Raw genomic sequence first — 26,576 nt, 5'->3', positions numbered from 1 at the left:
GAAAAATGGACATTAAATGCTGAAGGTGATGATATGGTTTCTCTCAAGTATTGACAACTCTGGCTTCTTTAAGGTAAGCTGGTATTAATTGGCTACAGATGGCTGAATTCTTGACAATTGTCCAAAATGCTTAGTCATTGTGCCAATGATAGTTGCCTTCTCCACAGATTTTTGGGAAAGAACTGAGATGTTTTAAGAAACCTCTTCCAGAGCAGAGAGGGCTGGGTGGTGTCTTGCTTTTGCATGAGAAATCACAACTGCAAAAACATATGAAAAACTACAAAAGTTCACGAGGGGACATTTTTCTAGATATTTTTGCTGTTGCACATACACAAACGCATACATAAAGATATACACACTATGCATGAAAATATTTCTCAGGCCAAAATTCTTTAACTTAATTTTGGTTAATAATTTTCACTTGTAACATGATTCCAATTACTTGTCAGAGACAACCAACTATGAGAAAATGTGACAACTCCATTTTCAAGCAGAGACAAAGATTGACTTGTCTGCGCAAGAAAACACAAAAGAAAAAAACAAGAAAAAAGGATTCAAGAAATATTTCATCTCAAAGACTTTATATGTGCATATAAAGGACACTTACATTACTTCTGACTGACTTTCCTTTTCATAAATATAAAAAGCAAAGTCAATCAGAAGCAATGTAGGTGTGCTCTTTATATATACGTGCAAACATGGATACTTATGTATTTATACCTACATAAACACATGCATATACACACACTTGGACATATAAACATAAATATGTACATATATATATACATACATACATATATACATATATCTATATATATATATATATATATATAAATATAAATACATACACACACACACACACACACACACACACACACACACACACACACACACACACATATATATATAATGTAGTAAAATGAATAAAAAGCACAAGATGAACTTGCTATGAGTGGAAAATCCAATGTTTTGGACAGAGTCCTTCTTCAAGGAAAATTTGAAAGGAGAGAAATAAATGAGACAGCAGAAATTTACACACTCCAAGTTAAAAAAAAAAAGAATGGCTGCAACTAATAAGGAATGTAGGACCACGTGAGTTTCACACATGAACGAGAAGTGGTAAGAAGAACAGTGTGAGAATGCAAAAGGAAAGATTATTGGAACAAGAAGTCTAGAATGAGGTGAAGGGAAAATATGGGAGGAGAGTAGAGTTGAAGGATAAGAAAGGGTTTAACGAGGTGTAAGACTAGAAGGAAAGACGTTCATTTAAACCTGTCAATGGCATGGTGACAAACTTGAATATGTAATGTTCCTCCAGTTCCTTGAGAATAAGGATTCATGATGTGCAGCGAAGTTACACAATGATAAGTGAGCGATGGAATGGCCTGTAGTGTTAGTAGCAGGTTGGCCTGGTATACGTATGCTCCTGAAAATGATCATCAAGGTGTCAGTCTGTTTTCCCAAAGTAAAGGGCATTGCAAAGTTTTTCTACGATGCAACATACATGACTGAGCAAAAGAAATTCTGAATAACATGATACTGTGTCTTGGGTCCAGTGAGTAGTAGTATTGTTAATGTAGGGACAGACATTGCACCAACAGCAAGCACATTCAAAAGTGCTTGGTTGTGTGGGGCTGGGTTCTGTGCATCTTACTAGATATCCAAGGTGCTTGTCTTTTTTAAGGGCAAGGAGAGGTGGTGCATATATACACACTCATATTTACACATCTATATCCATGTTTACTTATACACACAAATATATAGGCATATATAGATATTTTTACATACAGATGTATATAAAAGTGTCTTTATGTAGATACATTTAAAAATACGTACATACACACATCTGTATATATATCCAAATGTAAAAGCACATACATAAACATAACATACACATGGATAAACACAAACATATATACACATACATACGTTTTATAATGAATATATATATACACACACACACACACAGTCCTCAACATCATTTCATAATATAAATATGAAATAGCACAAAACCAAGTACTGTAAATATTCACAGCATAGAGACTCCCAAACTGAATTTTTTTTTTTGATTTGTTGCATTTTCAGTTCATTAAAAGATAAATAATGATGGATAATGTTCTTTTTTTTCAATCACAAATGTCATCCAAGACACAATTTTTATATATCTACCACCTACTTCATAGAGATGTAACTTTTCAGATATGATAATACTTAAAACATGAATTAAAACAAAGAACCTTAAAGCACAGAGTTGTAATTAAAAGATACAAATTAATATACTTCTACAGAAGAATCACCCTCTTTGATCATCCTGAGATGTGCAGAGCACATTACTTTTCATTCTCTAGCAACAATTTCTTTTTCTGCTGCTCATTTAGAGAGGATATCAAATGACATATATATTTCAATGTTTCATTTTAGAAGTCCCTTCAGCCTTTAACTAATACTTTGTTGATGTTTTTCTAAGTAACAATATATTATGGGAATACACTGGATGAAAGTAATACGTGTGTATATCACTAAGTTGTAAAATTGGTTTGCTTTTAAGAAAATAACAATATCAAATGAAAACTGACTACATACACACACAGTACACACATACACATATTTATATATATACTCATATATATATATATATATATATATATATATATATACACACATACATATATTTATATATATATACACACATACATATATTTATATATATATATACACACACATACATATATTTATATATATATATACACACATACATATATTTATATATATATACACACATACATATATTTATATATATATATATATATATATACACACACACATACATTTATATATATATATATATATATATATATATATATATATATATATATATATACACACACACACACACACACACACACACATATATATACACATTTATTTATTTAATATATATAGACATACAAACACACACACATATATACATGCACAAATATACATGCATATGTACACATGGATATACCTATACATATGCACACATGCAACTGTATATACATGCACATACATTTATATATATTTACATACTCCTTTATATACACAAGTACATTTACACAAATATATATGCCCACCCACAATTATACCAATATGCTAATACATAAAAATATATACAAACACATACATAGGCATATATACTTATCTATAAGCATATACATATAAACACATACACCTGTCACAAGACATATATACATAACTTATATACACATCTACACACACACAGACATGCATCTCTGCATATACACACTTACACATCCATATAGACATCAACATGCATATCCAAATATGAATCCATACACGTGGACCTATTTTCTCAATATTTACTTTCAATACCTTGCCTCAATTCACCACCACCTCTTTGGGTCTTCCTCTCAGTAAAAGAGATTCTCTAGATTTGCAAATTAGAAAAGTTACCCAGTACACTCAAAAGGTGGTTGGTGTTAGGAAGACACCCAACCATAGAAACCAAGGGAAATTTAGGACATTAGAAGTAAATACACCAACCCATACCAGCATGGAAAGTGGACATAGAATGAGGACATACATACACCTAAGCAAACATGCACACAAACACACCCATTTTATGCATATACACATAGATAGATACAACACACACAATTTACACATATTCCTGCAGGATAACAGGTTCAAAACTAAGTCCTGCTACTTAGAATAAAGAACTCAAAGAAAAGTTTGACAGTGAATAAACATTTAATCTATAATCATTAATCCAACAAAATATCTTTTGACAAACTAACGATTATGGATTAACTGTTTATTCACATTTCCTCATATACAGGCACAGGCATGGCTGTGTGGTAAGAAGCTTGCTTCCCAACCACATGGTTCCGGGTTCAGTCCTATTGCATGGCACCTTGGGCAAGTGTCTTCTACTATAGCCTCAGGCCAACCAAAGCCTTGGGAGTGGATTTGGTAGAGAGAAACTGAAAGAAGCCCATCATATGTGTGTCAATCATCATTTGACAACCAGTGTTTGGTGTGTTTATGTGCCCATAACTTAGCAGTTTGGCAAAGAAACCAATAGAATAAGTACTAGGCTTGAGAAATAAGCCCTGGGATTGATTTGTTCGACCCTTCAAGGTGGTGCTCCAACATGGCCACAGTCAAATGACTGAAGTAAAAGAATAAAATATTATACACTCATACACATAAAAATATAAATACAGAAATACACATGTATATATTTACATACATACACATGCAAGTGCCTTCACATATATGTGAAGGTGCATTTCGTTTTTTACAAGACACCACATTTCGTGTTACTCCAGTGAACTCAACTGACATTGAGTACCAGCCAAGTGCTGTGTCCCTTCAGCTGTCTCATCTTCAATGTTTCACTGGATCAAAAGTGGAAAGGTCAAGAGTGTATGTGCCTATGGTCTGCTCATGACTACATGGATGCCTAAAGCAATTAGCAGAAACATGGTACCTACCACCAAATCATACTCACCTATATGCATATATATTCATATATACAGGTATATATACACACACATCTACACACACACACACACACATACAACAAAGATTCCGGTAAGGCTGTGTTGCTAACAAATTCACTCTGTATCCATAGACTTTTGGTTTCAGGCTCTGAGCCTGAAACCTTAAGTATCTTCTAATCAATGCTTCTCGAGTGATTTTAGTTGATGGAAATTGTACAAAATTCATTGTGTACATAGGAATATATATGTATATAGATACAGTTACTGACATTTTCCTGTCAAGAAATTATCAGGTGTTTTTGCACTTTTGAAGAGAGGTGTAATGTAAACACCCTTACTTAAAAAATAGGCTGGACAAAAGAACATCTGGCTTTAACGTAAAGCCTTGATAATATGTATCCATCTAAACCATACTATCCTAGAAAAATCAACATAAAACAAGAGAACGTAAGGACACAAACATACATCATTTTTATCCTCTCCGAGTTCACTTTTTCTTGCTTTCATGGATTGGGTGGGTTCTTTCCAAATAATCTCTGTCCATTTGTTGCTCTCTTCTATTCTTTTTCATGTTCAATATCAGCTTTCTCCAATTCTGCCACATGCCTTCTTCAGTGTCATGTGCCACATTTTACTTTTTATATGGATCTCCTGGCACTTCTTTAGCCAATCTGTTACCATCGTCAGGCTCGTCTGTAGCAAAGCAGACTTATATCTTGCACATCTGATACCACTTATATTGAAATTTATCTCTCAGCTCATCTGTAACATACTGTTCATACCTACTAACATTACATCCTTTTCACATCGTCATGTCTTCACTGCCCACATCTCACTACTATGCAGCATTGCACTTTGTACACAAGCAATGTACAATGTACTCTTTGTTCGGGCAGACATTGCCCTTGTTGCCAACAGAAGTGGCTACCATGCTTTCAGAGCACTTCACTACAAATGTTTAGGTCACCTACATAACAAGCTACTAATTGCTTTTATACAACCTTCCAAGCATTCAGAAGTTATTTTACCAGTGTTATTTGCTCCTGTACATCTACCAAATATAAAATCTACACGTTTTTATGCACTCACAGTTCACATCATGTAATGCCATAAGGAGTACCATTTATCAAAGTGCAACCATATTCCTGACAGAAAAAGAGTCTTGCTTTTTACTATTCACTAAGACTTTGCTCTTCGAGTATATCCTGAAATTTCTTGATTCAACATTTTACCTCCACATGCGAAAATTCCTATTATAACTTGAGAACCAAACCTTGGCGAATATTTACCTGAATGCTAATTCGTGGCTGAATGTGTTGCCACTCTCACTCTACTGACTGTATCTTTGTACATGGCTCATACTACCCTTACAAGTCATCCAGCTACACCTAGTTTTCTTAAAGATCACCACTCCACAAATTGTGGTACACTGTCAAAGGGTGCTGCAATTTCCAGATTAACAAATGGAAAGCAGAGAAGCTACACTTAGCTAAACATTTCTTACAGTTGCCCCACAAAGACACCATCAGATATAGTCCAACTTCTCACAAATCCCAACCATATCTCATCATCATCGTTTAACGTCCGCTTTCCATGCTAGCATGGGTTGGACGATTTGACTGAGGACTGGTGAAACCAGATGGCAACACCAGGCTCCAATCTGATTTGGCAGAGTTTCTACAGCTCGATGCCCTTCCTAACGCCAACCACTCAGAGAGTGTAGTGGGTGCTTTTACGTGTCACCGGCACAAAGGCCAGTCAGGCGGTACTGGCAATGGCCACGCTCAAAATGGTGTATTTTATGTGCCACCCGCACAAGAGCCAGTCCAGGGGCACTGGCAACGAACTCACTCGAAGGTCCGTACACATGCCACAGGCACGAGTGCCAGAAAGGCGACGCTGGGCACAGGTGCCATCCCGATTTCGCTTTCACTTGCCCCAATAAATCTTCGCAAGCTGAGTTTCGTGTCCAATGAAGGAGATGACATTGGCAATGGGTGCCAGTCGTCGAATTTAGTTCGGTTTCGATTTCACTTGCCTCAATAGGTCTTCGCAAGCGAGGTCAAGCTAATTCTCCTCTCAATCAATTGTGCTCATACTCTTTCCGTTGCTTTCATAACCTGACCCTTGAATCTGACACCTCTCTAATTACTTCTTTACAAAATATCTCCTTTGCCTTTGTAGCAGCCATTAAGTGTCATTGGATAGTCAAATATGCAGGTGACTAGCTTCAGACTTGCTTTGCCAGATGGACCTGCTGCCACTTTTCTTCTCTTCAAATCTAAAGGTCATTTTGACCATATAACTGTCCACTTCAAATAGCTGTCCGTGTTCCACCCACAAATTTTCCACACTCAGCCTTCTGTGACAACATTTCCAAGCCTCTTTTTACTTATTTGTTAATGAGTATGTCTGTGTGTTGTGTTACTCTACGCTTTTACTTGTTTCAGTCATTTGACTGCGGGCCATGCTGGAGCACCGCCTTTAGTTGAGTAAATCGACCCCGGGACTTATTCTTTGGAAGCCTAGCACTTATTCTATCGGTCCCTTTTGCCAAACCGCTAAGTTACGGGGACATAAACACACTAGCATCAGTTGTCAAGCAATGATGGGGGGGGGGGGGGACAAACACAGACAAACATACATACATTATATATATATATATATATATATATATATACATATATATATACGACGGGCTTCTTTTAGTTTCCGTCTACCAAATCCACTCACAAGGCTTTGATCGGCCCGAGGCTATAGTAGAAGAGACTTGCCCAAGGTGCCACGCAGTGAGACTGAACCTGGAACCATGTGGTTGGTAAGCAAGCTACTTACCACACAGCCTACTTCCTCCAAACTTTTCCCCAACAAAGCCTCAATTTACTGACATACAGCTTCACAATCCAAAACTCATCACACTTCTGATCTTCTCATTGCTGAACACTGGCAAAGCTCATGCTTTCTACCTCTCTCCGAGTTATACACACTTATTACCTAGCTTCTCTCTTATCCAATTTTTCCATAACTGTATTTTAGCTTTTATCATTATTATAACCACAGTGCTACTCCACCATCATTACCTTGTGGCTGGCTGGCTGGTCCTTGCTCCAGTTACAAGACTAGTCTCCAACTTTCAATAGATTGTCACAAAAATACCCCAGTTTTTTTTCATTATGTTTTTCTATCTCTTATTCTTCTTCATTGTACGCAACATCTAGAAATAGTTCTGAATATATACTTAAAAATTTAAAAAGAAGGATACTTTGTATCCCAAGAACTCCAACTCCTGAAAGATTTTTGTCTCAGTTTTATCAAGCTTGAATTCTCAAGTCACTAATCTATGCTTTATGGAACATTCTTCAAAGATAGCTTTAGTATTTACAAACATTCGGTGAGAATGAAATCTAAGTAGCTTGCATGTTTGCTCGATTGGATGGCGAGCAAGTGACTTGTTGGTTTCCTGAAGTTCATATAGATTTTCAGTTTGTTCACACCACAAAACTTCAGAAGCCCTGATTCCTCCCTATTCCTGGAACTATAACCATAGTCACTATATACATACACCAGGGGAGCCATCATGTCAATATGTCCACTTAAGTCACCAATCAAATGATTGCATCAGTCACTTGTTAAAGTGATTTGCAATAAGGCCTCATAAGAACAGTCTTTTTGCTCAGGGCTAAGTCCCAACTGTTGGGGATAAGCAGAGATAATAGGTGATGTGGCTTTATTTACAACTATTCTAATCTTATCTTAATTGTTCTGTTACATATTCAACACACTTCTATAACATTACCTTGCAATATACCTACTCCACAAAAACCAGCATTATTACTTACCCAGAATATATATAGCAGATTACAAGTATTGCATTATTATTACAGGGACTATAAACTTTTAGGCCATTTAACATGTACGTACGTACACACACACACACACAATCTCTTGTTCTCTTTTCTTGTGCCTTTCTGATATTCCATAATCCAACAGTTCACACATGCTCCATTTTTTTTTTAACTTACCCACACTTAAAATCACTGTTCTTCACTATCTCTCTCTCTCTCCATTTTGCATCATTCATGAGCTAACTATTGGACATTTATTCCTCTCTCAGCATTACTTTTATGCACACTGTCCCTAGTTTGTCTTGTTTTACTTCAGTCAAAAGACTTTCACAATCCATTTAATATACTTTATCTCATGTACTGTTTGTTTCAGGCAACACACCTAAATAACTTGCACATGTTTTTCTTTTTGTAAAATCAATCCTGTCCTACATAATTTTTGCTATTTTTTGTTTTACAAATGTTTTCATAGACTTTGTTATCTTCATACTGTCTCACATCTGGTTGTCCCCAGCCTTTGTTGCTACTCATCTTCACTATACCTTTACCCAACAGAACTTCTCTTGGCGTATACAGACACACCGAAGTTAGCTATCTTGTTCTGAACTCAGAATGCAAAAAATCTACAACAGATATTGTAAGGCATCTTGTCCGATGCTCTTACACCTCCACCAATCCAATTTGCTCTATGCAAAATTGATTTCAGTTGGATTTGAACTAAAAGAGTGAAGCCAAGACAACTAAAGCAAGGAATAACACTGCTATTTCACCACACACACACACACACACACACACACACACACACACACACACACACAATCTCCATCATCCCCCTTTTATATCCTTTTTTCCATACTGACATGAGTTGGACAGAATCAACATTAAAGGTCCTCCAACCCCACACTGTCTGTGCCTATTCACTAACTACTTTACTGACTGAACCAGGTGAATTTTAAGGCACTAATATTAGTGAGGTTGCTGGTACCTTGCAAGACTAAAATATCCTGAGTTCTCCATGCCTACTCCATTCATTGGAAGAGGTTGAATAGAGAGAGAAGTGAAGAAACAGTATCATGATCATTTAACATCCGCCTTCCAAGCTGGCATGGGTGAGACAGCCTGGCAGGAGCCAGCCAGGCAGAAGGCTGCACCAGAGTTCTGTAACTGTTTTGACAGGATTTTTACAGCTGGATGCCCTTCTGAACACCAGTCACCCAGCAGAGTGGACTGAGTGCTTTTTATGCGACACAAGCACAAGCGAAATCAGTTTTGGCAAGGTTTTTACAGCCAGATGCCCTTCCAAACGTCAACCACTTTACAGTGTGGACTGGATGGCCAACCACTTTAGAGTGATTGGAGAGAGGTAGGGAGAGAAGGTAATATTGAAGGAGACAGTATTGGAAGGAGAAATGGAACAAAGAGAGTAATAGCAGGGGGGAAGGAGTTGGTCTGTGATACAAGAAAGTGACGATTGTTAATACATGACCAGAAGAAGATAAAACACCAGTAAACGGAAGAGTGCTGAGAGTGGCGTTTAACTGGTAAGATAATGCTGGATATTAATAATGAGGTATACTAGATAAAAAGAGTTGATGCAGTTCCCCATTATACAGGGATTGTAATAAAAGAGAGGAATGTAGGTGAATGTGGACACAATTCTACTGTTATTAGATCGCATAATACAAAGGGAAAGAGCCAGTGTGCAAGAGAGGGAGAAAATTAAATTAGTGAAGGTAGCAGACTGAGGCTGAGTAGAAGCACACGGAACAAGAGACCGAAATGTAGGTATATTATACATTCCACCCGCCGCCATCAGTATCACCATTTTAATGCACACTTCACCAGGTTTGCATGTATGAGCAGACACTCACCACCCCGCTATACATAAATACATATATTTATATACATATATATAAAAATGCAAACAAATGCATACATAAAAATAACACACACACAATTGTTTTATGTCTGCTTTCTATGCCAGCATGGGTTAAGCAAATTGCTTTAATAAGAATAGCATGTATTTGGGGCTATTCTAAATGCATCGGGGGGATCACATCTCGCATTTCATTTATGGCTTAGCTTCTGCAGTTAGATGCCCTTGTTAGCATCTACTACCTTAGAGAAAATACATGCATATACACATACATGCACAAACATACACCCATGTGTATGCACAGACATACACTCACACATTAACATCGCCAAAGTAGGATTATCTTCTTAAGATCTAAAGATCATGCAAAACCAAGAAAGCAGATACACAGGGTGCAACAGTAATAACCATTGTCTTTTAACGGTAATATTCAGTGCATGCAGAATGTTAAACACCTATTTTTCTCTGCTCAGTATACCACGTCCATATGCAAATTACACCCCCTCCTTTCCTAGCCTGTCTATATCTTTATGTTAGTGTAGTCTACCAAAAACACAAACACATGATACGCATCTAACTTAACACTACTTACATACACAAACTTCTACACTATATCCATCGCCATAACTATACCATATAAACACACACACACGCCTCTACTATACATATAATGACCAACCTGTGCTAAACCATTAGTTGAACCTCAATTGCTTGGCCTCAATAGTATTGTAGTCTGTCAAAGTGAGATTGTAAAGTGTGAAAAACCATCAATGCCAGTAACTGACCCTTTACAAGGTTTTTTTTTTTTTTTTTTTTTTTTTTTTTTCCTTTGCAAGCCCCAAACCTTCAATTTTGTTAAATTGTTATTATGCTTATATTTTGCAACTCTTTTGATACCAGCCCATCCAAAATCACCACTGCTTCTATGATACAAAAATGTCTATCTTAAAATGTTTATACATTATTTAGAACCTTGTGTTATAACTTAATGGAGGAATTTACAGTACCTGTATTTTCCACACTCCAACTTCATAATGAAAAAAAACAGTCACTTTACTAACCCTTTAAATTTTCTATTTTCTAAATTTATTGCAACATAAAACAAGCATATTTCATTAGATACAGTCGTGAAAGGTCTAGAGCAAAAAATCTTTTCAATTTTCAAACCCAACTATAAAAACCAATATCTCCTAAGCTTGGCTGAGTTTCTCTAGGGTAACATCACAACTTCCGTTTCAATGGCATTCACTAGAATCAGGCCAATTCCACAAAGCAGCTGACTGCCAACCAAACAACAGAGGACATAACAAGGACTATTTCTGAAGCCATTAGCTAGAAATAGCAGCTACATTTCTCTTTGATGTACTACACAGGATTATGTAGCCTACTGTCTTAATTCAAAAGATGAGGTCATGGCTGGGATACAATTGCTGGGTCAGAGCTGACCTCAGGTTAGACAACCACTATGGCTCCACCAGAAACAATACTGTCCTCAATACCAATACCATTTAGTTACAATTTGTTTGCCCTTAACAAATCTACCTCTAAAGATCACACTGGTCACTTCTTGTACCCATTTCCCATTGAAGGACCATTTCTAAGGTTACAGCCAACCTAAATCACTGTGTATACAAAGTGTCCCTTCAAAGCTTTACATCCCTTCCAGATCTAAAATATATTAAGTAATTACAGAAGCCACACAGCTAATTTAGCCTGATGGAATGATTAAAAGCTTTCCAGTCATGACTATTGTTTCTGGGTATATCAGGAACGTCATAATCTAATATATCCTCTTCCAGTTATGTGTGATTTGAGGGATATATTTCAACTATTTCTAGCAAGTCAAGCACCCACGCAGAGGCTCCCTCATTGGCTTGTAAATGGAGAAGCACTCAGCAGAGGTGCTACCATGAGAAATACTTCAGTAATTCTAAGGGAAGCACATTCTTGTTCAACCAGGCTCTGACTGGGTTTCATTCCCCACCTGACACCATTTCACTTGTGTTCTTGTGAAAGGTATCCAACAGAACAACATCCAATCTCAACCACTAAGAAAATTCAATGTTATAGTTTTCAATGCGGACCCCATAAAACTGCTTGTATCAACATTGTCAATAATATTCTTTTCTATTCTAGGCACAAGGCCTGAAATTTTAAGGGGAGGGGTCAGTCGATTAAATCGACTCCAGTACACAACTGGTACTTAATTTATCGACCCGGGGCTACATGTAACAGAGAAGTGCAACTGAAAGGATCAAGGGACAAACTTCCCAGGGAGGCCATGTGTTGAGTAGTGGATCATAACGAGCCATAATGATCCATAGACCTCATTATGAACCCTATGTTGAGCACTGAGCCATGTGGACTTGAGCAATATATTGAGCACAACTTTCAGTAGATCATTACATCTAATATGTTAAATACTGGCCCCCAGTAGATCATTTTGTGCCATACATTGAGGATCAGTCCCTACAGATTCTACAAAGTTAACAAGGGAAGGTGTATCAAAAACCAAAAATTAAACTTCACAAATCCCAAGACCCTAACTTTCTCAACCAAAATCCTGTCACCAGGTACTATTGTTACCAAACAATCAAGGTTCAAATAACAATATCTTACATCTAGCTTCAGTAAAAGGAAAAAAAAAAAAAAAAAAAAAAAACAAAGATTGTGATTTTTTTTCTTTTTTTCTTTTTTGGACAACAAAAATATGTAAGAGAAATTGTCTAACTCTAAAGTACAAAAAAATTTATCACTAGAACATTCCCTCCCATCAAGTTCAAATCTAACAAACAGAGATCAATAAAAATAATTTTTAAAAACAATTCACCAAAAAGAATCAATACTGATAAACCTACCTTCTCTCTTTGTCAGCTCTTCCATCAGTTTTGACGACGTCATCCTAGAAAAACAGAAACAAAACAAAAAAGACCAAAATAGTAAAAATTCTTCAGCTTAGGTCAAGTTGAAAAAGATGAAAGAGGAACGGTTGTTAGTTCTTCGGAAACAAACGCTATACAGTGCTGAAAAGAATATCCTTGTTGTTATCTGGAGCTGCATTCTGGCTGATCACAGCTGGCTTTGGGAAGTTGGAAAGATGGAAAGACAGTGAGGGAGAGAGAGAGAGAGAGTAAAGTGTTCTGTAACTAGCATTGGAAACTTATAATCTCCTGTATCAGTGCTTGTGGTTGGGAGTGTGTGTGTGTATTTGTAAACATATATATATGTATGTATGCGTGTATGTGTGCATATATATATATATATATATATATATATATATATATATATATACATATATAGACACACACGCAGACATGCATGTATGCTATGTTATATTATAACATGCTGGCTCCTAGACAGTTTTTGAAATGACTAGAATATTTAATAAGAACAGTAAGATTTCTGCAGATTATTAACCTCATGTGCACTTCACAAATCTCTTTTACACACTACACACAAGAACAAGTCTGTGCTACAATAAAGATGAAAATAGATTGAAGAAATAGCCAAAAGATTAGCTACTAGACCTAAGTGACTGCTAAATAAGAAACAGATTGTTCTTCAAATGGCCCATGTCAGTTTTGTTAAGACATGTCTCCACCAACCAAATTAGATCTGTTTGGACAACAGTCCTATTTTATATTAAGTGGTTAACAATGATGCCACTGGTTACATATTTCCGACAAGCCATTCAATGATTTACTGTCTCTGTAGAGAACAAATATCTCAAGGAACATGGGTCAAAAATTATCACTTCAATTTTCTTGCCATTGTATACCAACATCAGCAAAAGTTATACAAATGCATGAAACATGCATGCATGCATAAACACACACACACACACAGCCTTTCATTTTCCATGCTTGCATGGGTTAGATGAACATATTATTGAGGTGTTGTTTTAGAGTAGAAGACCTTCTTCTTGTTCTACTTTAACTGTTGAAATTCCTTATTCTACATGGCTTTAAAAGAATGAAGCAAGCAGACAATTTGACAGGAAAACTGAGAACAACACTGCCAATATGACAACATGTGTGTATATGAGTGCATATTTTACACACAACTATCTTTCAGTTAACATCTTCCAAGACTTTGGTCAACTCAGGTTCTACAAGGTATTTGCCCAAGGTATTTTGTAGGGTGACTGAACCCAAAAGTTGTAAACCACACAGCAATATCTGCATCAATCACACACAAACTAACACAACTTTCACAGAGTTACCCTCTGCAAAATTTCACTTACAAGGTAGTGGCTGATCATCCAAAGACCACAGAAGGCACTAGTCCAAAGTACCTAGCAGAGAGATCTAATCAAGAATGATGTGGCTGCCAAGGAAAACTTCTTTCCCAGTCATGCCTACAACCAATAACAGATTTATTCTGGTGGTCAGTCAGACACCAAGATGTAGCAGAATAATTATATTTCATTAGTGTTTCACTAATACTTCATCATTCTGTTGCTGATGGTGCTAGCACCACACACAAGAGAGTGGCAAATTCTAGATATCATATCTGGGAATTAATTAATTAGTAAAAACTAACTAAATATCAAGGAACCAGCATTTGATTGTTGAGTGATTTATCTTATTTTCTCTCTAATGCTTGCTTTCAACATATTTATTTTCCTGGTATCAATTCTGCAATTCAGTTTCTTAATCCCAACATGAAGAGAGAGAGCAGGCACGTAAGATTCAGTTTCAGATTGAAATATGGCCGGAGCTGGCATTGCAAAAACAGCAAGGATTAAAATATTACTGAACACTGAGTAGATAAATTAATCAAACCAATTTGGAAATTCCCTTGGTCTGTCACTTCAGAATTCATGTTTCATTCAATTATTCTATGAAAAGAAATGTAAATGTTTATCAATAATAGAATGCGCACAAAAAAAGGTGGGAGGAGGGAATAAAACTAAAAATAAAAAAAAAAAACTGTCACAAGACAGCAAAATATTTTAATATGGTCTTTAAGCAAAATGATTGAAATGAAAGCATTAAAAAATAGCTTAGAAGACAATTAGAAAATATTAAATCCTGGATATTTAAATTATCTTATAGATAATCAATTTAAATGATGTTTATGATGATAAATCTTAAGTAGAAAATCTTGACTTTTAGAATTTATGACGCTAAAATTTACTGAAGGGGGAGGGTGAAAAAAACAGCAACAACAAGTAAAAACAAAACTACCTTATGAAGAGGAAAAATTATATTTAATATATACTAAAGCGACCAAGGACTTCCAAGTTGAGTAGGCTAAATGCGAAGGTTTATATATATATATATATATATATATATATAAACCATATGTTGATATTTGGAATACATTTAATACAAGTTTCTAGTAGTTACAGAAGTTAATACTTACATAATACTACCTTCTTCAGTAAAATATTTCAAAATATTTTGAAATATTTGACTGAAGAAGATAATATTCTGTAAGGATTATCTTGCATAATTATCAGAAACAAGTGTATTAAATACATTTGAAATATCAAAATGTGGTTTTGTCTTTATTTTGATATTATGCAACTCTTTTTCATAATAGTGTCTGTCCTTGCTTTGATAATACAAGGACATAAGAGTGGAATGTTGAACTGAACCCCAAGTTGCAAAAATTCCGGTAAAACATACCATTCAGTATACATAGCATAATAAATGGTCACATTTTAAGCCACATTTTACTGGAATATAAATATTAAACAAGGGTATATAAGAGAAATGACATTTATTTCAACAGTTCCATCATCTTAACTATCATGTCTATAACTGACAAAGTATTCCACAGGATTTTAAGACTTTGAAGTAAATCAGATGGAGGAATCAGAGGCTGGCTCCATGAATTACAATTATAGTCCATCTGACAAGCTTCCATACAGATTTTTGCTAGGGATACACTACAAACTATGGTGAGAAACCCTTGCCAAGATGTCACACTGACATCAAATCTGGAACCTAATGACAACAAAACCAACTTCTTAAAACACTTGGCCACACCTGTGCCCAGTACACACACACACATTTCTACTGCTTTCAGTTATTGGACTATGGCCATGCTGGAGTATGGCCTCAAAGAGTTTAAGTCCAACTCCAGTATCAAGGACTTATACAAATCAACACCAGGTGTCAAATGGCTAATGGTGTTAATATAAGACAAGTTACAGAAAGACATACACATGCTGGCAGCTTCCATACAGTTTCCATTTTCCAAACTTAGTTACAAAGCATAGGTTAGTCTAGTGTTATAAGAGAAGACATGCCCAAGGTACCATGTAGTAAGTTACAACCCAAAACCACATGGTCTCAAAGCAAATTTCTTAACCTCAACCACACACACAAACAAGATAGGGAATGGACAGAGTCTTCAGGAGCACTGGACGGCTCACCTTAAAATATTCATTCCAATTCTCTATGTTCTTAATTCTATACTCACTGAGATCTTTTATTCACTCACAGTTGAAAAATAAAGTGGTTTGACAGAGCAGTAGACCAGTTACCTGAACAATAACTGTTGCAGCTCTTCGTGTTCTAGGTCCAAATTCCACCAAGTTGTCAACAGCCAGGACTAATGTTCTGACCAGCCAGCATGAACAAACAGGCCTAACAACCAACATAGATTAACCAGCAATGGCTAGCTGATACTTCATCTTACAGTGGTTCAGCAACAGATAAATGGAAATAGAATGTCTATCACCATCATTTTAACATCCACTTTTCCAGGATCATCTTGGTTGGACAGAATTTATTGATGTGGATTTTCTATGACTAGCTACCTTTCCTGTTACTAACCCTCACCTGTTTCCAACTACAGTAATATTTCTTCATGGCCAGACAGGTTTTTCAAGAAGATTGAAAATAAAGGGCACCATTTGTATGACAGTAATACTTGTTTACAACTATCATACAACGTCAAGTCAAAGAGATAGTAACATGCACAAACGTGCACACGCCAACAGATATATTATATATATATATATATACATACATACATACATACACACACACACACACACGATAGATTCTTTTCAGTTTCCCTCTACCAAGACCACATAGATCTTTGGTTGGCTTGGAGCTATAGAAGGTACATAGGCACATACCCAAGGCACCACACAGTGGAACTAAACCTGAAGCTGTGTGATTGGGAAGGAAACTTTTTACCACACAGCCATGTCTATATGTGTGTGTGTGTATAAACAAACACACAAAATGGATCTCCAGTAGTTTCAACAAAGAATACTCCAGTTGTTGGATCAATTGGACTCCCTACTCCACTAAAATTGTACCGAAGTAACTAAATCCAGCTGCTGAATGTCTGTATCCATACACACACACACATATATATAGACTGAACAGTCCAAAAGGTCATGCTACCACTTAATACACACAAATATATTAAACAGTAGCAAGACTTTCGGTTTCCTTTATACATATATACACAAAATGTTTTACAACAAAAAAAAAAAAAACAGTTAACAGCAGAAGCAGATAGGAAATATAACAAAAATTTCAAATTTACATTAAGATCACATCAAAAGAGAAACTATGGAAAATAAGACATAATAAAAAAAAAAAAAAGATATAGAATCAAATCCAATGTGAAGAAAATTATCAGAAACTCAATACTGGAGATAACAGTGACAAAGATATCCAACATGGATAACCTATTTAAAACAACCAAAAGCAAGATAAAGACTGCAAAGTTACAAGTAACAAGTTTCTATCTTGAAGGTAAATCTGTACAAACCAACCATTCCCAACTAGATAAGAACTGCTAAAACTTAACTAACAAATTAACTTTTACTATATTCTAGGATAGAATTTTCTTCAAAGACTTCACTCTGAAGACAAAATAATAAAGCTTAATTTATCAACTTCAGATTGTAGTGTAACACATTTAAAGACAATTACATCAAGAAAGAAGTGGATAAATAGACACCTCCTACAGCACAAATGTCAACATCTGTAACTAATCGCAATAAGCACAGCTCGGATATACCTCATTGGTTATGATACCAGCCCTGCTCAAAGCAGAAGCAGAACTTTGACAGTGAATAGAGAGAACTGCTAAGAAATAATTGGAACAAATATATCAGATTGGCTATTAGTAACATACTTACCTTTTTTTGTTTTACCTGCATCTGCAAAATTAGAGAAACTGAACAACTTGTGAAATGGAAGGAACAAAGGAGAGAGAGGCAGAAGAGCTGGGGTTAATGGTTCCAAAATAAAGGGTTGGGTTGGCAGCTAATGGTCCTCAATTGAAAAGGTACAGTTCTATGTCTCTTTATTTTATAGTTTTGTTTATTTTTGTTTCAAAAGCACATTATCATTAATTACTATATATATATATATATATATAAATATATGTGTGTGTGTGTGTGTGTGTGTGTGTACATTTTATATATATATATATATATATATATATATATATATATATATATATATATATATATATATATATATAATTAAACCAAATTGTTTAAAACAAGCAAATAGATTGCATGTGTGAATGCATGTATGTAACAATGGGATTACATGGGGGGGGGGGTCATCTGAATGAATAGAAAACAAACAGGAACACAAATAGATAAAAAAAAAAAAGGGAATGGGGCAATTTCAAACAAAAACAGTAAGCAGTTGGTGGTAAAGAGCTGTGTATGTGAATATCATCACTCGCAGTATTAACTACACTCCAACGTTGAATAACATCTGAAAAAAGAATTAAAAATTACTTGAACTTCAGTCACTGTATTTATTATTATCATTATTATCATCATTATCATTATTAATTAGTCTACAACAGTGAAGATGGCCAAGAGAACACAGAAGATTAAAATGCACTTTTAGTATCTTTTTAATTTTATCCGTTTCAAATTCCTTACCAGAGTCAGGTTTAACTATCATCTTTGTATAGAATGAGAAGGGGAGAATTAACAAATTATATGGTTAAGAGATATATACTAATGGTTCCCAAACTTTTACAAGCTGCTTCCTCCTTAGCACCCGAGACACATTCCTAGAGAACATCCACTCCCACACTGACAACCACAGACACAGCAAATTCAACTGTTTTTCACAAATAAAATAACCTAATTAACCCATTATTTTGTTGTTGTTACATCCATCGCCCCCTTTTGGCCACCCCCATTATCACTCCACTTTTCTTCAACTCAACCCACTCCAATCTGTTCACTACCCCCAGGGGCGGGGAAGTACCATCCACTTTGGGAACCACTGATGTCTACTTAATTACTAACTCAATGAAAGACTGTAACAGCAGTTCATCAACCTGCTATAAATAACAGCTAAATATCCCAAAACACACCCTGCCATCTTTCAAAAATGGGGAAGAATATAGATGTAGTCCTCAACAGACAAGGTATACAAAAACAAAACAAAAAAGAGTGGGTGATCGTGAGGGAACACTGGGATAAATTCAAGTATATTTAAGTTGTTCGCTTTATAACTATGTAGCTTTAGGTTTGCTTCCACAGCAACTATCTCCTGCAAAGCCCAAAGTCTAATGAGTAAAATCTAGTAAAAGGGAAACTGTATGGAAGTCTGTCAAAGAGACAGTTTCTTGCCACCTGGCTCTTTGGTACTTGTAACACTGTCCAATATTTTGCATGCATTCATGCCAGATCTCCAGTTTGATAACTTCCTTCCTCCCATCAGTTTTTGAGGCCTTGAAAAGGGCTACTGGTACTGTCCTTCCGGATCTTTTTTAAAACGGGGGCCACATTTTTCATTAACGAAACACTTTGAAACTTGGAACACTGGTAGAATGTGTCATATAAAACATCTTTTTCTCTTAGTCTTCTTAAAAAAAAAAGAAATCCATAAATTATTCCATGTTAAAGTTGTCGTATTTCTGTAATTTCAATCAATCACTGACGTCCATTCAGCCGATATACATTAAGTGCCGACTACATAAACAAACGATTCTGAAACAATTAACCCTAACCCTAACTCTAGGGTTAGGGTTAGGGTTAAAGCAAATTTAAAATGAAAAAAGCAAATAAAACGAAGGTATGGAGATTAAATACGCTTTACATCGCTTAATCAGCCAAGGAGTAAATGTAAACAACTGAATACTTGTCAGTGATTGGTTGAAATTATCGAAGTAAGACAATTTTTTACATGAAATAAATTTGAATACAAAAATATTTTTCTGTTCTATAACACAAAATAGATAAGTATACGAAGTTTGAAAGTCTTTCAGTACCAAAAACACTACGTAAAACATTAATGAAAAATGTGGCCCCCGTTTTAAAAAAGATCCGCCCTTCCTCCCATGAACAATTCCCTTCTTCTCATCAATCTTGAAAGCCCTCTTAGCCATAATAAAATATATAAAAAAAAGACTGGCTTCCATTAAAACTTACTCGACATCCAACCCAGCAAAATCATACAACAAACAAACGAAATTAATTCTTTGCAGTATTTTATATCCCACTTGGAAGTTCCAACACTGATACAGTTAAGATTTTATTTTTTTTCTCCTTCTAAGGGTCAACAATATAAGTTCATTACATCCCTGAAAAACAATGTATGTTTGAGAGATTATTCTTTTACTGGTTTCAGTCACTGGACTGTGGCCATGTTGAAGTGACACCCTCAAGGGTTTAGTTTACCCCCCATCACGCCTACCACATGTGACTACAGGTTTCTGTATATTTACATGGCAAGCCCTGGATTATGATGGTGGTGGGAGCTAGGTAGAAGAGGGCGAGTGAAGGAGGGAAAAAAAGTTGTTGGTTAGAAAAAGTTGTGTATGTGTACACACACTATCTAGGTTACATACATTATGTTGACATACTCTATGTATAATCATGTTAATGTAACTTCAGAAACACCAACAATTATATCATTTTGCTCCTTCCATAGCATTTAAAAAATTTTTTTTTTTTTTTTTATAATAAACAGATTACAATTCAACAAGAGTCATTGTGTGATCACTCAACTTGCCAGAAATAGCAGACATAGTTGTAGATATACAAAAATGAATGGGATATCACAGTTAGAATGCCATTCACCAACATTACTACTAATTCATGCTGATCTGGGACTAAACAACACTATCTCGGGTTAGATTCCATTGAAAACAATTTAATCCTTTTGATGTTAACCTACACACAACTGCCCTTTGTTCTATAAATTCCTTATTTAAAAGTGATCTAAAATTGTCTATCAAAATTTCAATACCAGTTTAACAATGGCATAGTCTACTAAATTTGTCATTAGTTCCAAAATTAATTGAAACAAAGGTTGTTTTTCAACAGAAATGTGTTAACAAAAGGGTTACAAAGATCTCACAAGCAACTCAACAATTTAAAATGATCTGGATATTAATGCACATACATATATTATTTCTCTCTCTTTCTCTCTCATATATATATATATATAAATGTATGTATGTATGTAAAAGATTCATAAACATAAACCCAATGCAGTTTAAAACAAAAAAAATCCCCATTGTCCTCCTGCATTTGTAACAGAGGCTGGAATATTCTGAAATACACACAAATAGTAACTGTTATGCATTTATTATTTTGTATTGAAAACTAAGCTGTAATATATGTGAAAATGAATTTAGCTGCTGTTTGCTTTTCCATGATAAGTTCTAATTTTAAGCTATCTAGAGAAAATATGAAAATGTATGGCCTACTAGTTTGGGTGTTGAACTCGCAATCATTAGGTTAAGAGTTCAATTCTTGGAAAGATGGTGCATTGTGTACTTAACAAAGACACTTCATTACACACTATTATACTCAGCTGATAATGAGTACCAGTGGCACCAAGGACTTAATCCTGTGAAGGCCTAGTGTCCTGTTTGAGGGAAAGTCTTATACACTCAACCTAAACACAGTAAACTTGAATAAGTTCCAACTTTATGGGTCTATAGGGCTCAAGGCAGATAAAATAGGAAAATAAAGTGGGCTTAGTATAATGGGTGAAGATGCATGGCTCAGTGGTTAGAGTGTCAGGCTCACAATCATGAGGTAGTGAGTTCAATTCCTGGACTGGGCTGTGTTCTCGAGCAAGACATTTTATTTCACATTGCTCTTGTTCATTCAGCTGTAGAAATGAGTTGCGACATCACTGGTGCCAAGCTGTATCAGCCTTTACCGCTCCCTTGGATAACATCGGTTAAGGCAAAATGACTCCCACTAACTTTGAATAAGGCAATTCATAACAAGCAAGTAAAGCAGACATAAAATGACAATAATGCTATACATATAACAATGTTGATGTAAAGAAGGACACGTGTGTGTGTGTGTGTGTGTGTGTGTGTGTGTGTGTGTGTGTGTGTGTGTGTATGAGAGAGAGGGGGGAAACTGAGACAGAGAAACAAACAGAAGAGAAGGTTTCCATTATTCTACATTTGTGTGTTCAAATTGCAGGTACAGTCAAAATGTCTAACATAGCAAAACAATGTCATGAAAATTTATTAATTTACGCACACACAAGATATATTGATAAATAGTTAAAGTGAAATAACTTTAGCCAATAGCTGTGGATGTTACAAATTTATCTTTTACATGTTCCTAACCAAATGCTGAGGTGTAACCATTTCTTTTTTTTTTTTTTTTTTTTGGTGTTATTTAGTTTAAATATTTATTGGTATTATGAGAGTAGACAAATACAGAAGAGAATGCAGATAGGATAGTTGACGAGCTAGTTAGATAACTATCATATCTACATTTTCTTTTGATAGACAGGTAAGCACACAGGTGAGTCTACAGATATGTCAACAGATAGAGACATACATTAATAAATACACAAGTAGATATGTAGCTGAACTGAACTGAAAAGAAAGGAAAATAATCTCAATTGGTAAATAACTGAGCTTTGGTGTTGGGTGGGCAGCGAAAACTGTGTGTGTGTGTGTGTGTGTGTGTGTGTGTCTATACAAATATACAAATAAGTTTTATCAATTTAATTCAGCTTTTATTTCCTTAAACTAAAAAGTACATAATATCTGTCAAAATATTAAAAGAAGGAAAATAATCAATACCTTTTAAGTCTATTTCAGTTATATTTTAAAGTACAGTTTTGATTAAAGGGCAGGATATCAGAACAACTTTTTGAAATTCTTTGCTTGTACAATAACATATTTTCAAATATAGACTTGCACTGTAGAATTTTCACAGATCCTGCTAGTATTCATTAATTAATAGACAAGCTGTATACAGTTAAAATGTAACTGCAGTCATTTGAATATTTAATTAAGGTGTGTCTATATTTAAACAAAGACAGGTTTCAGGCCTGTGTGTATGTACATGTGCATGGTCCAAAGACTAAAATCATACACAAAACACTTCCACATTAGCCTTTGTTCACTAAATTTCATGCACATGATATTTGTCAGCCTGAGGCTATAGAAGATATTCACCTACTTGGACACTAAACTCCACTTGCGAAGACCTGTTGAGGCAAGTGAAATCGAAATCGAGTTAAATTTGACGACTGGCACCCATGCCAACATCGTCTCCTTCATTAGACACGAAACTCAGCTTGCGAAGACTTATTGGGGCAAGCGAAAGCGAAATTGTGATGTCACCTGTGCCCAGCATCACCTTTCTGGCACTTGTGCCCGCGGCATGTGTAAGGACTTTCGAGCGAGGTTGTTGCCAGTGCCCCTGGACTGGCTCTTGTGCGGGTGGCACATAAAATACACCATTTTGAGTGTGGCCGTTGCCAGTACCGCCTGACTGGCCTTCGTGCGGGTGACACGTAAAAGCACCCACTACACTCTCTGAGTGGTTGGCGTTAGGAAGGGCATCCAGCTGTAGAAACTCTGCCAAATCAGATTGGAGCCTGGTGTTGCCATCCAGTTTCACCAGTCCTCAGTCAAATCATCTAACCCATGCTAGCATGGAAAGCGGACGTTAAACGATGATGATGATGAGGCTATAGAAGATATTCACCTACAATGCAACAGAGGAATCTACCTGTGTCAGAAACCATTTATGTTCATCCAGAAAAACAATCATTTAGCTGAATCCACTCAAACAACATAACGAACTACAAGTATACATGTTAAGAGACCTAAGTATACATTATGGTGTCTGGCTCTAAAAGGCACAAAAAAAGATAAGCAATAATGTATATAAATTTAGTTAACCTTATGGTTGAGTGATCAGGGTGGAACAAATCAGACAATGGTATGATGGCACATGTCTTGGATCCCAACTGTTTGCTATCACACATAAATTCACTGAATTCTCAAAAACCATGGCCACTCATCAGTTAACCCAATCCATTACATGGTTCTCTGACTAGCTAGAAGTAGCAACCAAATTTCCTTTACATCTCACCCACACTCTTGTTGTGAAAGTGCATGACCCAGTGGTTAAGGTATTGCACTCATGATCATAAGATTGTGGTTCAATTCTCGAATAATGCATTGTGTTCTTGAGCAAAGCACTTCATTTCATGTTGCTCCAGTCCACTCAGTTGTAAATGAGTTCCAGTAATAGCTGGGAAGTTGACTCTACAACAAACCAGTGTCCCATTCAGTGGGAGAGTTTAGTAATTTCAAACACCTTTTTACATTATGGAAACCTGGTTAAACTCCAGCCCTATGGGTCCTAGGACTCATGACAGACCTACCTCACACTCTCATTAAAAATTAGTCTCATCATCTGATCAGTCAAGGCAGACCTTGAAGATAAATATAACTATAACCACCATATGCTCGGAGAAGATTTCTATAGAGTACACAACCTGCTAAAAATAACATTTCTAGCAGGTCATGGATGCTCTGTATGGCCTGCAAGTATGCCACCAACTTTTGAGAGAAGTCAGAAATATCAGAACATTTAGAAAACTTGTCCAAATGCCCCACATACATTAGAGCAGGGGTTTCCAACCTGTGGTCCACAAAAGTAGTACTGGGGGTCCGTGAACATGTTAAGCTGACGGACCTTTTAATATCCTGGGGTCCATGGGAAAACTCATTTAAATAAAAGGGGTCCTTGATAGTGAAAAGGTGGGGAACCACTACATTAGAGCATGCATATTCCTTTATAGCTAAATGCAATGGGTGTGCACATCTGATTTAAAACAATTGTAATACAGTAATTAATAGTGACAGAAGCAGTATTAATGCCAAAAGGCAATTTTGATATCCAACTTTATGTGGATATTTTGTTAGAACACCAAATACTGCATTGTTTACCCTGAGAAGACTTCTCTTGGACACCTGGTGCATAAAAGCACTTATATTTATATCATTGGCAGACAAGAATCATCTGTTACACACATCAGAACTGCCAGATCATGTGATTTCAGCCTACCTAGTCTCTTCAGCAGTGGTTTGTATAACAGCTGAATCTCAGTGTCAACTATAGAACTTCAGTATTTTTTTAGGCACTGACATTGCCAAAGGCCAACAGGCTTATTAGAAAGAAAAATAGTGACACAAGCAGTATTAATACCAAAGGGGAATCTTTATATTTATATAACAAAAGCTGATAGTGTGCCGTAACACTTTCAGAATATTATCCAGAGTACTAGGGATAAAAAAAAAGAAGCTCTTTAGGTGTTCAACTGCATACATATTTTAATTATTTCTATCTCAATGTATTTAGAGCACTATTATGACATTAATGTTCATATCAATGATATAATATTGAGTATAGTAAGAGATTTTATACATACATACATACATACACACACACAAACAGATATTTAATATTTTCAGTAAGCACGAACATCTAGAATCTGAGAATTGAAATGTGAAATACTAATACATGGCTATTGCTCAGAGGATAGCAATCAACAGAGGTAACATTGGAGTGGAAGAGGGAGCTAGTGAGGAAAACTATTATTCTCAGATATTGATTTTTTTTTTTTATCAACAAATATTCAAACAGGACCAAAGTATTTCAAAGTTTTGGCAAATTAATAGAGGAAGTTGGTAAATATAAAGACATTTAGACAGTTATAACTAGTGTATATGTATGTATGGATCTTGTAGGTTCAACTAAGACACTAAGTACATCCTACTATCATACACAAACAACTTCAAGTGTGACTGAACATTTTTAAAGAATTCCTAGTTCAAATGGTATGCTAGCCTAGTGTACTGCAGGTTTATTAGTCAAAGAATGTCTACAGATCGTGTTCCAACACCAACAGTATTCACTGCAAAGATACCCTAATATTCAACAATTAAGTTTCTAAGACATCTCAACGCTTCTAAAAGCAAACTTCGTTTGTTTATTTATGTTTGTCGTAATTTGAATTTAACATATGAGAGCGTCTCATAAAGCGAGATTTATATAGCTTAAATTTGCAGAGGAATTTGTAGTGGGTAGTTTAGCTTAATCGGTCAAAGCATCGT

General features: G+C 35.7%; 1 protein-coding gene across 13 annotated transcripts in view; it reads right to left on the bottom strand.

Moving 5' to 3' along the window:
• Window positions 1-26,576, bottom strand: part of LOC106880308 (RNA-binding protein 39) — a 136,017-nt gene that overhangs the window by 90,375 nt on the left and 19,066 nt on the right. For 12 of the 13 annotated variants that reach the window (XM_089346306.1, XM_089346311.1, XM_089346316.1 and 9 more), the window contains exon 3: window positions 13,085-13,128. In XM_089346306.1, coding sequence (XP_089202432.1) covers window positions 13,085-13,128 — 44 coding nt within the window. Of the gene's footprint in view, window positions 1-13,084; window positions 13,129-26,576 lie in introns of those variants that run through there. The other variant, XM_089346314.1, reaches the window with a different exon arrangement.

The sequence above is a fragment of the Octopus bimaculoides genome, chromosome 30 (genome assembly GCF_046866305.1).
Source record: "Octopus bimaculoides isolate indiv1 chromosome 30, ASM4686630v1, whole genome shotgun sequence".
Lineage (NCBI taxonomy): Eukaryota > Metazoa > Mollusca > Cephalopoda > Octopoda > Octopodidae > Octopus > Octopus bimaculoides.
The sequence above is the reverse complement of the archived record's forward strand: the minus strand, read 5'-3'. Positions and strand labels throughout refer to the sequence as shown.